Source organism: Rhipicephalus microplus, chromosome 6 (genome assembly GCF_043290135.1).
Source record: "Rhipicephalus microplus isolate Deutch F79 chromosome 6, USDA_Rmic, whole genome shotgun sequence".
NCBI lineage: Eukaryota > Metazoa > Arthropoda > Arachnida > Ixodida > Ixodidae > Rhipicephalus > Rhipicephalus microplus.
The window spans coordinates 57,793,623-57,810,104 of NC_134705.1; the positions used below are offsets into that span (position 1 = coordinate 57,793,623).

Sequence of the window (16,482 nt, forward strand, 5' to 3'; positions counted from 1 at the left end):
AAAATGAAGCCCCGAAAATCCTTTACGGGACATTGACTGCTGGCTTTCCGTGTTAAAAGAAGTTAGTGTTACCTCCGCTAAAACCGAGCTACGCTTCACTTTAAAACCTGTGACATATTACTTTTTCCCTTTTCGCGCTCTCATATTTGTGGCGCTTTTACCTGCTGTTTATCGATTTCTATGGCGGTATTTGTTTTGTTTTCAAGGTGTGGACGTATGTCGGTGTTACGCCAAAAGACCCGTCCTGGAGATACTCGCACGAGAACAATTGTACGGCGGCCACTACCGCCTCTGCTCGGACCACTTCGCCGAAATCGCCTTCGCGAACCCTGCCCAAACGTGGCTCTTGTGGACGGCTGTTTCCACTGTTGCAGGGGAAGTATAGGATCCACGATCGGCGAAGGTAAGAAAGACAATTTATTGGTGCCTTGCGAATATGTGCGCCGTTGCAATTCATTATCGCACCTTATTGCCTGACGCATAATTCACGTTCCATATTTATGTCTTTAACCTACGCATGTTTTTGCGTAGGTTAAAGCTCTGTCTTTACATTGAACTTCATGCTGCCGCCTTGGGGATTAAAACAGGGCACTCGGAGCGTGTGGCCGATGGTACCTGTGCCGCCGCTCATGTGTACGCGTAGAACCGATGTGTTGCATTCTGGTATAGAGCGAGCGGATGAACACCTATGGAGCAGAACTACTCCTTCCGGTCGCCAAATTGTCGGCTTGTAGTTCACCATGTGAACACTGGCAGCGTGGCGCTGCAAGGCTGACGCACATTCGTATGTCGACCGCTCTAGCTAACCGCTGCACACCACTTTTATTGCGGTGCCAGCAGACGACCCTCTCATTCTGAGTTTTGAAGCAATGCATTATACGCATTCTGTGCAAGATAGACACAAGATTCAGTTGGGAGATTGCGCCTTGCGTGCGTTGGTATACCTGATAAACACCTGCATAAAGCATTGAAAAGTTTTTTTCGTGCTTTCTGCCTCGACAAGAAAGAAAATGAGTAACAGGCTTGCCTTCACGCAACATGGAAATAATATGTATTAGTGTCTCTAGTGCAAACTGTGTCCTATTGTTGAATAAATATGGCAGAAGCTAGCTCATTCTTCCGTGGCCGGCAGCTTTACAAAAACTTGCCACACAGAATAACCGCAATAGTTGCTACTCGGAGCGAAACAACAAAATACTAAGTGATCGTTTTAATGGTGCACGGAAACAGGTCCGTGGCTGCTGCTCTTTCTTTTCATCGCGACAAGAGGCACGACAAGCTGCTTTTGTGCAGCTGTGTATCACGTCTATGAGCACATATGTTTGGCGCAATGTCTTAGCTGTGTACCATATCTTACTTGCGCAGCCTATGTGCCTCATCGTCCCACCAGTGGCACATACCCGAAATAGCGGTCCTTACGATTTTGACCTCCAAGGTGGTTCCGGTGAGAGATTTCTTCTGTGCGTTGTTGAACAATAAAAGATAGTGCGCAATGCACATGTTAATGGCTGCTAAGGGGGGTTAAGAGAAAGCACCCTCACAGTACTCCCGATTTTTCTTCTAAGCTCAATAATATCCTAAGCGAAATAACGACCAAACACCCTAACACGCATGTAATTTAGTTTGGCGATTTTAATTTTCCTAATATCGATTGGGCAAGCCAGCCTGCACCAGCGGCTACGTCAAGGGAATCGAACGACTTCCTTGATGTATGCCTTAACTTTAACCTATCCCAAGTTCTTACAGAACCAACCCGCGTTACCGATAACTGCCAAAAAATTCTGGATCTTATATTAACCAGCCATCCCGAGTGCGTGTCCTCCATTGCATACCTGCCTGAAATCAGTGACCATAAAGTCATTCATGCTGACTTCGTGATTAAGCCCACTTTAGCCCCGACCATAAAAAAAAACTATCCGTTTGTATGATAAAGGAAATTACGAAGCAATTAACTCTGAACTAACAAATTTTTACTCCACTTTTGACACTGCCTTTTCTCATCATAATGTAACCGAAAACTGGTGGATTTTCAGAGATAAGCTAAACGAAATGGTTGATAAATACATTCCACAAATTAACATCAATCCTAATACCGCCCAACCCTGGTTCAATAAAGCACTGAAATGATTAGAAAACAAGAAAATACGCTCCTTCCGCGCAGCCAAGTCCCGTAACACCCCTGATGCATGGAACAAGTACAAAGCCGCCGAATCTGCTTATCTGCAAGCCATACGTCACGCCAAACACTCATTCTTTCATTCGGACGTGCCAAACATGCTTAAGAACAACCCCCCAAAATTCTGGCAAGTCATAAACCCACAGGACACGCGCAACATTACACTATGTAATGAGTTAGGGGATGCCCTAAGTGACACGGATTGTGCGCGCGTGTTTGACGCCGCCTTCGCATCCGTTTTCACCAAAGAAACTGAGTTGTCATTTACCATCCCTCATGCGAACTTTGAATGTACCATGCCACCAACTACGTTTTTTTCCAGCGGTATTTCATCACTAATAGACAAAATCAAACTTTCTTCTTCAGCTGGTGTAGACAACATTGCATCCAAACTCCTGAAAAATACTAAACATATCTGTGCAGCGTATCTGTGTCTACTATTTTCACAATCAGTTTCAACAGGAATGCTGCCTCCAGATTGGAAGCACGGAAAGGTCGTTCCAGTCCACAAATCAGGTAACAAACAATCACCATTAAATTATCGTCCCATTTCATTAACTAGCGTACCCTGCAAACTCCTCGAGCATATCATCTACACACATATCATGGACTTCCTTGATTCCAATAATTTTTTTCATCCTGCGCAGCAAGGCTTTAGGAAAGGGTATTCGTGTGAAACGCAGCTAGCTATGCTTGTTCACGACCTGCATGTTAACCTCGACTCTAACCTTCAAACTGACGCCATCTTCATCAATTTCGCAAAGGCATTTGACAAAGTTCCTCATGAGCGCCTACTACTAAAGCTTGCCGCGTTGAATTTAAATGATGACGTACTAGCATGGATTAACGAATTCTTAACTAATCGTTCGCAATCAGTGTCCGTCAACAATCAAATGTCTAACACTACCCCGGTAAGCTCAGGTGTCCCTCAAGGGTCTGTCCTAGGCCCGCTTCTGTTTTTGATTTACATTAATGACCTACCATTACATGTATCTTCTAACATACGCATGTTTGCAGACGACTGTGTTATTTAACGTAAAATAAACAACGTTTCGGATAACACGTCTCTTCAAGCTGACTTACTAAGCTTACAGGAATGGTGTAACCTTTGGCTAACGGAACTCCACCCTAACAAATGTAAAACTGTTTCCTTTCACCGCCATCGAAATCCGATAGTATTACCGTACCAAACTGCTGACGCAAACCTCGAATTAGTTCCCTCCTATAACTATCTCGGAGTAACCCTTTGTAGCGATTTAACCTGGGCAACGCACATTACGAACATCATTGCATCTGCTAACAAAACACTCGGGTTCTTAAAACGCCATTTGCGTCACGCTCCTAATAATGTGAAATTACTAGCTTATCAATCTCTCGTAAGGACGAAGATAGAATACGCACCAGCCATTTGGAGCCCGCATCAAGCATATCTTATCAATCAACTCGAGTCACTTCTAAATCGAGCCACACAATTTATTCATTCTACGTACTCTTACGACGTCAGAATATCAGCACTGAAAGCAGAATCTGGCCTATGATTGCTTGCATTTCATCGCCGCATTTCTCGTCTTTCCCTTTTTCACAAGTTTTTTTTACAGCTCGCTCGACAGGCCACCATACATTCTTCCTCCGGCACGCATCTCCCATCGCACTGGTCACCCACAACAAGTTGAGCGGCCACGTACGCGCTCCGTCACTTTTTCGTCCTCATTCTTTTTTCGTGCAGCTACGGACTGGAATGGCCTTTCTAACTAAATCACCGCCATAACCTGTCCTACCACCTTTTTGAACACCGTAACAAATTACCTTGCATTGTAAAAAAAATGGCTTTCACGTTTTCATATATGTACCCACCCCTCATGTAATACCCCTTCAACGGGGTCTTTAAGGTAATAAAATGAAATGAAATGAAATGAAATGAAGGAGCATTCAGCCTTTAGGTAACGCGCACACTGCGATCCCCATTAGCAGCTATTGGCATGTACATTGAGCACGATCTCACAAGAAAGGGTTGCTACGGTATACTCGCTTGGTGTAACCTCCTTGGTTTGAGAAAGGTTTAGCGAGCGTTGGGCCGGATAGCCATGAATACAGTGAACTAGTATATACCATGTATTCGAGGTGGTTAAAGGTGGGAAGTAAACCCGAAGCGCAAGCCGTAAGAAAGCGTGCATGTGCCACTTCCTGTTTAGTCCTTGAAATATCCGCTGGATGGCGGTGCTTCTATATGGAGAATATATGATGAAAAGATGCGAGATGGTGGTTCTTGGAGTGCTGAATAGATGGACGAACGGACACACAGACAGATGCATGGATGGACGCATGAACGGACGCAGGCGCGGATGCATGGACGAACGCAGGGACGGACGCACGAACAGACGCACGCACGAACGGGTGGATGGACGCATGGACGGTAACACAGACGTACGCAGGAACGGACGGAAGTAAGAACGAATGGACGGACAAATGCTTCGCCCCACTTTCCATCATTCACTCCGTAGACATGCTGCCATTTTTTTTCACAACGACAGAATTACTAAGCATGGCTCTTACTAAGTCACGGCTCTTACTAAGTCGCTGTAAAAAGAGATGCGCACAACATAACTTATCCAATAGCACGGCTCTTACTAAGTCGCCGTGCTATTGGCCTTGCTGTAAACAATACATCTGCCACCTGTCATTGTCAAGCGTCGGACATATTGGACATGAGCCCTTCTCGAACCACGGAATGAAATGGCGTTTCGAGAAGGGCAAAGTTAGCGCATGCCTCCGGTGATCGAAATAGCTCGCAGTCGCTCATTATGGCACGTCTTCCGCAAGTATCGCGATCATTCAAACCGAACAATTCAATACGACAAAGCCAAGCCTCGCGTACGCGCTGCAATGATCTCTATAAGTTTGGTCTTATAGAATACGTTTTATAGCAGCAGGCGTGCTGCTGCCGGCCAACAGCAGCTTTTAAATTATTTAGACCTATTACTTCTTGTGGACAGAGTAAACTGAGCTTAGGTGAAAGAAAACCTGCAATCCAGCACTGTTTGGAGCCAGCCTTTAATAAGACAGCAACAATGCTTTACTGAACGTCTCTTAGATGAATATTTAAGTTCAAGTCATACAAATACACACAATCTCAGCAGACACGCACGAGTTGGAAGCGTCATTTGACGGAACATCAAAACTTGTTTGAAACATGAACCCAAAATGCTGCTAATTTTTCTCCCATTTGCAGAAGGCGTCCCCACAACAACCAGCTCAACCTGCTCTAAATCGTCGTCGCATCTTGGTCACGGTAAGTGCTAGAAATATCGATAAATAACATTAAATGCATTTCTTTTTGTGAAGAGCGACCATTATTTAATCTTTGCTACTTGGATGCCTTCAGGAGGGAGAGCTGCTGTATTCCGGTTAACGTGGAATAGAGGATAACAAATGAAGTCAAAAGATTTTGTTTATTTATCAAAAGAAAGCAATGAATCCAACAGTGCTGTGTAAAAAGAACCTGTAAGCAGAGTTTGTTTCAGGAGGTCATCTATAGAGTTTGTTTCAGGAGGTCATGTATATGTACAACAAATAATTTACCAGTGTAAACATTTAGGCGAATTTATAGGTTTCCATTTCATAATTGCTTGGCTGCTTGGATGTCCCTGTCGGTGCGGCAAAGAAGAACCTCCCATTGTTCCTCAGTAGGGGGTAGGTGTAAAAGGTCGGGGGGCGGGGGATCATCCGGGCAGCCCCAAAGGATGTGGTTCAGTGAGGCCATACCACCGCAGAGGCAGCAGCGTGGATCAATGTGAGGGTGGATGCACGAAAAGACGAGAAGGCACGGAAAGCTGTTGGTCTATAGGCGACGCCAGGTGACCTCAGACCACTTGGGAAGACTGACGTGGGGGGCTGGATAGGTGTATCGCCCGAGGCGATAGTGCTGGGTAATATCGTGGTAAGTGACCAGGGGCTCCGGCTCCAAGGCGCTCAACTCTAAAGGGTCCACCACTCGGTCGACGAGTCCTCGATCGTGTTGGTGAGCTACTCGTTGCCAGGGGTGATCCAAGTGGGCAGGGACCCAGATCAGTTCGATATGGCGCTGCTCATCTTGCTTGCCCACTTGGCTTAGCCTCCCTCATCTTTCGATGAATAAAGTTTTCACCCACTCACTTGCTTCGCTGCTTGACACTAACAGAGACTGAAAAAATAAAAGACAAGGACAAGTGCGTACGTGCCACTAATATGTTAATAAACAGAAATATAAATGGGTATGTGTCTTTTTTGTGTGCATTCCATTCAATAAAATGGTCCTTGCCCTTGTGTGTTCATTTTATTTTGTTTTTCTATTGCGACACCAATCAGGAAACCTTGAGATTCCATAACTTGAACTAAGCAAAAAGTGTTATAACGATCGTTTGCATACATAACGGTTCCGTAACCCCAAGCCATAGATTGTGGTGTCAGCTAACACAAACGTTCAGCGCTCGATGTTATTCCTCTCTGTAGATTCCAGCCACACATTCGTGAACCCTGATTCGCCATTATCTGAACCATCTGGCCTTTTCATGTGCGGCCTTCCAGATGAGTGTGTGTAGTGCCCAGGAACATCCATCAAGAAAAAAACCAAGTAAGATCACGCGTTTCTTTTTTTGTTGATCTGTTCTTCATGTTTGGTAATTTTGATCTTTTTTTAGCCGAACATCGTGGGTCCTACATTTTTAGCAAGAAATAATAGGAGAATAATTGCATCAGCAAGTTAGGGAGAATGACATTACAAGTTCCACATGTGATAGCTCACATTTACGGAGAAGTCTGAGCAAGAAATAAATTGAAATAAATTTGCCAAGAATTAACATTTCTAGCCATCGTTTATGTAACATGCCGTATCGTGATCCACTGTTATTATGAACGCTGGTTTTGACAACCACATCTATCTGTATATAACTGAGTGTAAAATTCCTATAGGTACCGTAACCAATCGCGAATTAGGAACTATATTTGTCGAAAACCTTTAATATATGCATCAATATTATGGAGCTATAATATCTAGTCTTCATCTGTCGCAATGAAATCCTCTTATCAAAGTAGACGACACTTGCTTATAGATGGCACCTTTTGCTCGTCCTGTGTATTTATGCTGACCAAGAGGTAAGTTATACTGTGCGCATCTCTTTTTACAGCTTCCACAACCCCTCACCGAGGCCCAAAGAGAAAGATCTATTCACCCGAGACCTCAAATGTCATCGAGTGGCTAAAGAATGATGCGCAAAGGTATTGGTATTCGGCTAGTATAAAAAGCCACCGAAAGGCTTCTGTGCGGGAAGCAGTCGACAAGTTAAAGCATCGTATGAGCCCTGAGCCATACAAATTCTAGGGTAGCCAAGTGGCCCTCCATTGTTGATAGAAGACAGGTAGCAGGTGGTCTTGAGAATTGAAGAAATTCGCCTTAAATATGTATTTTCATGGGCGAAGCTCTTACTGCCAACTCTCGAAAGTGCTCAGGCTTTGCCATCCCCGAGGTCGCTTCTAAGGTGGGTGCCTGAAATTCCGGTGGCTCCCGAAATTAATTCTAATGAATTGAACATTCTTAAGCATGCAGCAAAAAATTGGCCAGCAGAAGATCGGGCATGCTTAATTACATTGGAAGAAATGTCAGTGAGACCAAATTTACAGAATGGCATTAAAATGTAGTCGTTGGATTTTCAGACGATGGCTCAGATTTCAACAGCGGTGGCAAATGTAGCGTTTGTAGCACTCCTTTCTGGAATTTCGCAACCGTACGTGACGCCTGGGCGTTCGCTGTTGCCAAAACTGCTCTGCGTGCGGAAAAGATCAAGAGACTGCTACTGGGCTTCATAGCGCCGCTTGCACAATGTGAGCTGTATGTAAAAGCCCTGGAGTGCGATCAGGGGCCAAGTAATAATAAAGTATTTGATGAATTGGCCACCACACCAAAAAATCCGTATTTTCAAGTGAACGGACAAAAAGGTTATTTCTCCTTCGACACTGCATGCTATATAAGTGCACAAGAATTAACCTTTGAACCCCTCACAAGCTTTTCATAGGCACAGAAATTTCGAACTGGAGCTACATTCGCGAGCTCTACAAGTACTCTGACCCATTTAAAAGGGAATGGGCGAAAAAAGTAGCATGGAATGATATCTACAGGAGGACGTTCAACAGGATGAAGGTCCAGTTCGCGGCAAAACTCGTGGACGAGTCTGTGGTAATAGCAATGTCCGTCATTATTGCTCTTAGTAAGCTATCCGTGACTGCCGAATCTACTGCAGATTTCTTATAACAAATGGACAAGCTATTTGACTGCTTTAAACGCAAAACTGCTACTGCCAGTTCTCCTGGTAAAAGGAATTACGCTCTTAGGGCCAACACCAAGCCCCTGGCTTTTTTGAGAGGCGATAAAATGGATATCGGGCTGGAAATTTGCCAGCCCTTGGCAGCCGTGCGCCATTCGTGGCTGCATGGCTAGTCCCCATACAGGCTGTCCTTATGCTGTGGGAAGACCTTCATAAAAGTGTTTACTGGCCTTCTGACTCGTCGCCTTCAGCAAGACTCGCTGAAGATTCTATTGGGCACTTTGGCGCAGAGGTATGGCTGTATTGAGCATCGAAATGGGTTTCAATTTATCGCTGCATTGAAGCACGTTTTCGTTGGGAAACAGCCAAACTTGTCACCGTGGGGTAATTGCGAACTTGTGTATTTGTACCTACTTGCACGTCTGCCCCATAGGTGAGCCTCGAGCTGAACAGGCTTTTATAACAGAAATGCTTTTCCCAAGCGGGACCTCTGGTGACGACCTTCTTGACATCACAGAAAAGAATGCTCTGTACTGCTTTGCGGGCGGCATTGCACTGCGATTTCTTGAGAATAGGCCAGTAGATTGTATCTGTGATCCATTCCTAAGCAGTGGTGATCGGGCATTCTCATGATTCCCGCAAAACTTTAGCCATGCTTCAGTCTCATTGTTAGGAAGGTGGCATATTTGCCTGTTCGACGCTGCCTTCTGTTGTTTTTTTTAGGGGCAAAACTCCTTATAGCGGTACCCGTTCGTCCCGCGTAGTACGTAACAAGTATAACATTTCGACCTCCAAGGTGGTGCCGGTGAGAGACTTCTGTGCGTTGTTGAACAATAAAAAATAGTGCTTAATGTACATATCAATGGCTGCTAATGGGGAATGAGAGACAGGAGCATTCGGCTTTTAGTTAACGCGCAGGCTGCGATCACCATTAGCAGCCATTGGCAAGTACATTGAGCACTATCTGACAAGAAAGGGTTGCTACGTTATACTCACTGGGTGTAACCTCCTTAGCTTTAGAAAGGTTTAGCGAGCGATGAGCCGCAGTGCCATGAATACAATGAACTTGTATATACCATGAATGAACTCGAGGTGGTTAAAAATCGGAAGTAGATACGAAACGCAAGCCGTAAGAAAGTAAAAGCCGAATTCTCCGCCTCTCATTTCCCATTAGCAGCCATTGGCATGTACATTGAGCACTATCTGACTGAAAAAGTTTGCTACGCCATACTCGCTGGGGCGTAACCTCCTTGGTTTTCGAAAGGTTTAGCGAGCGTTCGGCCGCAGTGCTATGAATACAGTGAACTAGTATATACCACTAACTAGAGGTGGTTAAATGTGGGAAGTGGACCCGAAGCGCAAGCCGTAAGAAAGTGTGCATGTGCCACCTCTCGTTTAGCCCTTGGAATGTCCGCTGGATGGCGGTGCTTCTATATGGTGAATATATGATGAAAAAATGCGAGATGGTGGTACTAGGAGTGTTGGATAGATGGATGAACGGACACATAGACAGATGCATTGATGGACGCATGAACGGACGCAGGGGCGGCTGCATGGACGAACGCAGGGACGGTCGCACGAACAGACACACGCACAGACGGGCCGATGGACCCATGAATGGACGGAAGCAAGAACGAATGAACGGACAAATTCTTCGCCCTACTCTCCATAATTCACTCCGTGGATATGCTGCCATTTTTTTTTTCGAGGTAGTGAAGGACATGGAGCATGTTTTGTGGAACATATAGGTGTGGTCGCGCATTCGTGCCACGTGACTACAGTGCTGAAAGATAAGCTAAACAGCGGTCTGCCTAATGAATTATTTTGTTCTCAAAAGTGTCGCTTGGGCCTGCTGTGGCAATTTTGGTATGCGCAGCTGATGCTGCACATATATGACATAAATCAGGCCCTCAAAAAAAAAAACAGCGTGAGACAAAGTTCGCTGCAAAAAGGAAGCTCAAGAAGTTTCAATATTGGACAAAATGGTCTTACTAAGAGCTTATCTTTTTAAAGTTCAGTGTCTAGCTCTTTGGGTATTCTCGTGAATAGGCTATCTTTACAAAACACTTTCGCGAATTTTCGTGCCTGCGCCAACAGCGTACAAGGTATTGTCTTTTTGCAGACAGTCACAGCTCACATTGTTGCGCTATATTTCACTGGTGCGATACGCGAAATTTTAGATCTTGTCCTTGATGCTGTCAAGTTGCACAAGCACTACTCGGCAGTCTTGCTACGAACACTTTCACTTTATTATCAAATTAGGAAGGAGCTCGTTCTATAAAAGCCAAAAATATTTTACTAAGTCAAGAAAGCATGATGTGCCAAAAGCAAGCGCAGCAGAAAAGTTGGGGGGGGGGCATTTACCAACTTGTCAAGGCGTGTTCAAAAGTCAAGTGACTAATTAACTGTATTAAACTATAAAACTAATAGTAAAGCTCAGATTTGACCTATGCATCGAACATGACGCATGAAGCTGAGCTTACAAGATCTATGAAAGAAAATACTTGATATGAATAAGGCGTATTTGAGGATTGTCATGAAAACCAGTCAGTACAGACTGGCACTGAGCTATCTACCCAGGCTGATTCATTATAAGCAGTCGATGTGAATTAATTTTGGGAAATTTTCTTCATGCCCAGAGCTAGGGTGCCCGTTCCCTGATTCCTTCGCGCATTACTCTGCCCTAGCCCAACTTGCCCTAATGATTAACCATCTACATCTGGTTATACTGAATTTATTTTTTTCTGTATGCAAGGTGAGATTTCATGTTTGATGTAGGAGTGTGATAATCTTGTTTAACTGTAATAGAAAATATGTGCATTACAAATTGGGACGAATAACTTCAGTATACTGGTGTAAACATCTTTAATAATGCCCTGTTAGCAATGCCAAGGCTTCAAACCAGGGTTTACGCGATGTGTAGAGAAATGAAGCCACGTGTTAAATTGTTAATGAAATTTGCTCAATAACTAACGGTACAAGCATAAGCTGAGTGATATAGTAAATTCGCTTGCTATAGAAGGTTATTTTGTCTAGTAAGTTTACTAGTAAAAGAAAAAGAAACTGGTAGTGTAGGGCTCAATGTGTTGTAATCTGCACGGCAGGATCAGTCCATTATTCATGAATGTGAACATGTTTCTATGAATCGTCCTTTCTGGAGAATTGTGTAACGAACAGCCCATGAACGTGATGACTTTGCCGTGATATTCTGCATACGATGAACTCTGCAAATACTTCTCACGTTCATGTTACCGATGCAGAATGTGAACATTTGTATTTACTGCACAAGATAAATTACTCTGTGCTATTGTGGCGTGTAGAGTTTTATCGTTTGCTATACGTCGCTAATAAAATCGGGGGAATGAAGCATACTTTCCGACTACTCCTTTCTTACGCATAGAAAATTGTCATCCTTGAAGGCTTGCTTGTGTCGCGTGCATTAAACTGAGAAATATTTCCAAACAAATGTGTCGTGGACGTGCTGATAGTTCGCAACAGTAAGACTATCTGAAAAACAAAAGGCAAGTGGTGCTGTTTTCCGCTTGCAGCTGACATGGCAGACACCCGCTTGTCGAGTGAATGGCAGACAACAAGCAGCTCCGTTTTTCCTCCTCTCTCATCAACAATAGCTTTGCCGTAGCAGCAACAGCACTGTTTTTTTTTCGTCTCACAATTTGGCTTACCAAACACCAGGCGACAAATTGGCAGTAGTGAGGAAATTATCGCTTACCTAGGGGGTATATTAGCTGACCTAGCCATGCTGAGAGTGTCGATCACCTATGGCTCAGAATAACAGAGCTCAGCAAGTTGGTGAATTCACATTCCTTGGATGCGCCATCCATACGCTATAAGTTCTTAGTGTATTTTTGTACATACCGCCTCTGAATATCTTATCCTTCTTTTACTCTTAATTTTTCGTATGTTTGTGGTTATCTTGTACATTACTGCCATGATGTTGAGATACCCGGCTCTAACGTAGCGCCTACCTTCCCATATTATGCCAAATCTAAATAAAAAAAATGACACAAAAGCCGTACTGAGCTACTGGAAGGCGACCGAGCGTCTGTAAACCACCAGCGCGAGTTCGTGTTGCGTGTGTTATTACTAACTGTTCTTTCCCTTTCTTTTTCTTTCTTTCTTTCTTTTTCTTGTTCTTGGCCTTCTGTCTTATCCGATTATCCCCCCGTGTTAACCGTGCCAAGTTGACAAAGCCAAGCTTGGATAACCTCTTGTCAAAATGGTTGATTGAGCTACTTGGATAACCTCACTGCCTTTCTTCTCCCTTTATCCCTCTCTGAAGACAGGGCGCGCAAAGGAGGACACAAGGAGGAGGTCAAGGACACCTCGCAGCAATGGCTTCAGATGTACTTCGAAAGAGTTCACTGTTCGGCTCTCACGATGGATACAGATGGGCCTCGAGCGAGATAAGTGGAAGGCCGCTGTGAACGCAGCCTAGCAGAATCCACGGAAACCACGAGGGCTCGTGCAGCCGAAGCACGACGTCAACGCTGGCAAGCGAACGTCGAAGTGGGCGCAGCAACGTGGGTCGGCGCTGGCGGCAGCCTTGCTCCATACCGCTCCCGGCGAGACGTGGCGAGGTAAATCGAGAAGGCGATGCTGCACTATGAGTCCACCTTCGAGGACTACCACTTCGTACTCACCGGGGACCTTAACGTTGACATCATCGACGACTGGCTGGTCCTGCGTATGGCATTCCGATACGCTCCCCGATGCCTTTCGTGCGATCATGGACAGCCCAACTACATTCAGGGGAACTTGCGTAGACCTCATCTTCTCCAACTTTAAGCTACAACGTCTGCAGCAAGATCAGCAAGACAACATTCTCTTGACACCACGCTTTATGGGCCACAAGGCAGTCATACTCAAGGGGAAACCCAATCTTGAGCATAAAGTTATCTGCGGCGATGATGAGTAAATAAAGAAAAAAAGTTAATGGCAACTATCCAGGAAAAGTCGACCTATGAGCTGCTTGCATGCGACTCGATGAGTGTTCCCTTTACGTTGAGATGTTTTTGTCTTGTTTTTTTTCATTGATAGGATGCATTCACATCGCTCGGATACATTCAAGCCAGGTAAGCGGTGGTGTTTAACTCTAACGACGCTGCCGTTCGGATCGTGGTGGACTAAATTCGAATCCCATTGCTGCGGTAAAATCCATTATTTTTTTCTCAGGTAGGGTGCATTCATATGTTTCAGATGCTTTCTAGCGAAGGAAGTGGTGGCGCTCGGACAGGATTCGATTATCAACGATCCGATGAAAGTGTTTCTTTTTCTTCGTTGAGCCTTATTCTGGCAGATGAGGACCCAGAGCGGCAGCACCCAGAAGTGTCTTTAAGACGCAGGGCGGGGGGGGGGGGGGGGGTAGTAGGACGGCTAACTTTTGTAGCTGATGGGCCCTGTGAAGGCGTCTAAGTATTTTAGACGCCTCCGCAGACGCGAAAGGGTATAATGTAAGCGTGTCGGAGAGAAGAGGTGTCAGAACATCCTAACCGCTCCTACCCATCCTAGAAACGGCTCAGTAATGGCAGTAATGGCCTCATCTTGTTCACTGCTTTTCAGCATCTTTGCGGTGACCTTCACGCATAAAGAAAGTTTTAGCTCGGAAAGATCGCCAGCAGGCCTATTGCTGCCAGCGTTATTGGATCATACGAGTTGCGAAACTACCCATAGGCTCCATGTATGAAAATACGATACGCTATTGACCCAAATGGCGCAAGTGTGAGAAGTCTCTCAATAAATTCACCTTACGAGTGTGTAGACTGTCGCGCCACCTGTTGATCAGAAAACCATTTAGTGAATGCAAATATTTTGTGTTTTCGTTGTTGCTCGGAGATGGCGCAACAGTCTGCTAATCCCACAGAATCGGGGAAATGCGTGCCGGCGTTTCGAAACGCAGTCTAATCGCTGCGAAATGTGACGTCACACAAAAGTTGAGCCTTTTCTGTTGTGATAATGGCCTAAAATGTTTCGGCTGTTTTGAACATCTACTGCGGTGAAGATAACTTACCAGGGGAACTTTCAGCTAGTGAAGAATGCGTAGCTGGCCCATCGCTGCAAGGTGTGACGTCAGACAAAAGTTGAGCCTTATCGGGGGTGATAATGGCATAAACTCTTTCGACCGTTTTTTGGCATGTTCGTGCGGTGAACCCAACGTACCAGGGGAACTTTTAACTCGGTAAGATTACATAGATGGTGCATCGCTGCAAGGTGTGATGTATGAAAAAAGTTGAGCCTTATCGGGGCTGATAAGGGCCAGGCATTTTCAACCGTTTCTGGTCATTTGTGCGGTGAAGTGAAAGTGTCAGGGGAACTTTTAAATCGGAAAGAGCTTATAGATGGCGCATTGTGCAGGGTGTGGCGTCAGAAAAAGTTTAGCCTTATCCGGGGTGATAAGGGGCTCAACTTTTTTGACTGTTGTTGGCCATTTGTGTGGTCAAGCCAACGTGCCAGGGGAACATTCAACTCGGAAAGAGTGCATTGATGATGCATCGCTGCAACGTGTCACGTCAGGCAAAAGTTGTGCGTTATCGGGGTTGATAAGGGCCTAAACTTTTTCGACCATTTTTGCCCATTCGTGTGGTCAAGCCAAACGTACTAGGAAAACATTTAACTCGGGAAGCGTGCATAGATGGCGCATGGTTGCAAGTTGTGATCTCAGACAAAAGTTTAGCCTTATCGGGGATGATAAGGGGGCTACAAGTTTCCGACCGTTTTTTGGCAATTCTTGCGGTGAAGCCAATGTATCAGGGGAGCTTTCAGCTCGGAAAGAGCACATAGATGGCGCATCGTTGCAAGGTGTGACATCAGGCAAAAGTCGAGCCTTATCGGGGGTGATAAGGGCCTAAACATTTTTGGTGGTTTTGGGCATCTGCTGCGGTGAAGCCCACTTACCAGGGGAACCTTCAGCTTGAAAAGAACGCGTAGCTGGCCCAACATTGCAAGGTGTGATGTCAGACAAAAGTAGAGCCTTGTCGAGGTTGATAAAAGCCTAAACTTTTCGACCGTTTTTTTTTGCCCATTCGTGTGGCGAAGGTAACGTGCCAGGGAAACTTTTTACTCGAAAAGAGCGCATAGATGGCGAATCGCTACCAGGTGTGACGTAAGACAAAAGTTCAGCCTTATCGGTGGTGATAAGAGCCCGAACTTTTTTGGGCGGTTTTGGGCGTCTATTACGGTGCAGCCAACTTACCAGGGAGCTTTAACTCGGAAAAAATGCATAGATGGCTCATCGTTGCGAGGTGTAACGTCAGAAAAAAGTTTAGCCTTATCGGCGGTGATAAGGGCCTAAAGTTTTTTGGTGGTTTTTGGCGTCTACTGCGATGAAGCCAACTTACCAGAGAAACTCTAACTCGAAAAATACGCCTAGGTGGCGTATCGTTGGGTGGTGTAACGTCAGAAAAAAGTTGAGCCTTATTGAAGGTGATAAGGGCCTAATCTTTTTCGACTTTTTTGCCGATTCGTGCAGTAAAGGCAACGTACCAGGGGAACTTTTAACTCAAGAAGAGCGCATAGATGGCGCAGTGTTGCACGGGGTGACATCAGGCAAAAGTCGAGCCTTATCGGGGGTGATAAGGGCCTAAACTTTTTTGGCGGTTTTGGGCACCTGCTGCGGTGAAGCCAACTTACCAAAGGAACTTTCAGCTTGAAAATAACGCGTAACTGGCCCACCATTGCAAGGTTTGACGTCAGACAAAAGTAGAGCCTTATCGGGGTTGCTAAGAGCCTAAGCGTTTTCGACCATTTTTTTGCCCATTCGTGTGGCGAAGGCAACGTGCCAGGGAAACTTTTAGCTCGAAAAGAGCACATAGATGGCGCATCGCTGCCAGGTGCGATGTCAGACAAAAGTTCAGCCTTATCGGTGGTGATAACTTTTTGTAAGGCAACGTAGCAGGAGAACTTTTAACTCGGAAACAATTCATAGATGGCGCATCACTCCAAGTATGAGATGTGAGACAAAAGTTGAGCCTGATCGGTGGTGATAAGGGTCTA

General features: G+C 45.2%; 1 protein-coding gene across 1 annotated transcript; it reads left to right on the forward strand.

Moving 5' to 3' along the window:
• The first annotated feature begins 216 nt into the window (after positions 1–216).
• LOC142765849 (uncharacterized) lies at positions 217–6,779 on the forward strand. The gene is made up of 3 exons (XM_075867656.1): positions 217–403; positions 5,406–5,465; positions 6,665–6,779. The coding sequence occupies exons 1-3, from the start codon at positions 217–219 to the stop codon at positions 6,751–6,753; spliced, it is 336 nt and encodes a 111-aa protein (XP_075723771.1). The 3' UTR covers positions 6,754–6,779.
• The last annotated feature ends 9,703 nt before the right edge of the window (positions 6,780–16,482 follow it).

What these genes read in the sequence shown, in the direction of transcription:
- LOC142765849 (XM_075867656.1), top strand. Translation starts at nt 217, where the DNA reads ATGTCGGTGTTACGCCAAAAGACCCGTCCTGGAGATACTCGCACGAGA. An exon ending in AGGATCCACGATCGGCGAAG is followed by an intron (nt 404 to 5,405) that starts GTAAGAAAGACA and finishes TCCCATTTGCAG; the next exon opens with AAGGCGTCCCCACAACAACC. An exon ending in GTCGTCGCATCTTGGTCACG is followed by an intron (nt 5,466 to 6,664) that starts GTAAGTGCTAGA and finishes TCCTCTCTGTAG; the next exon opens with ATTCCAGCCACACATTCGTG.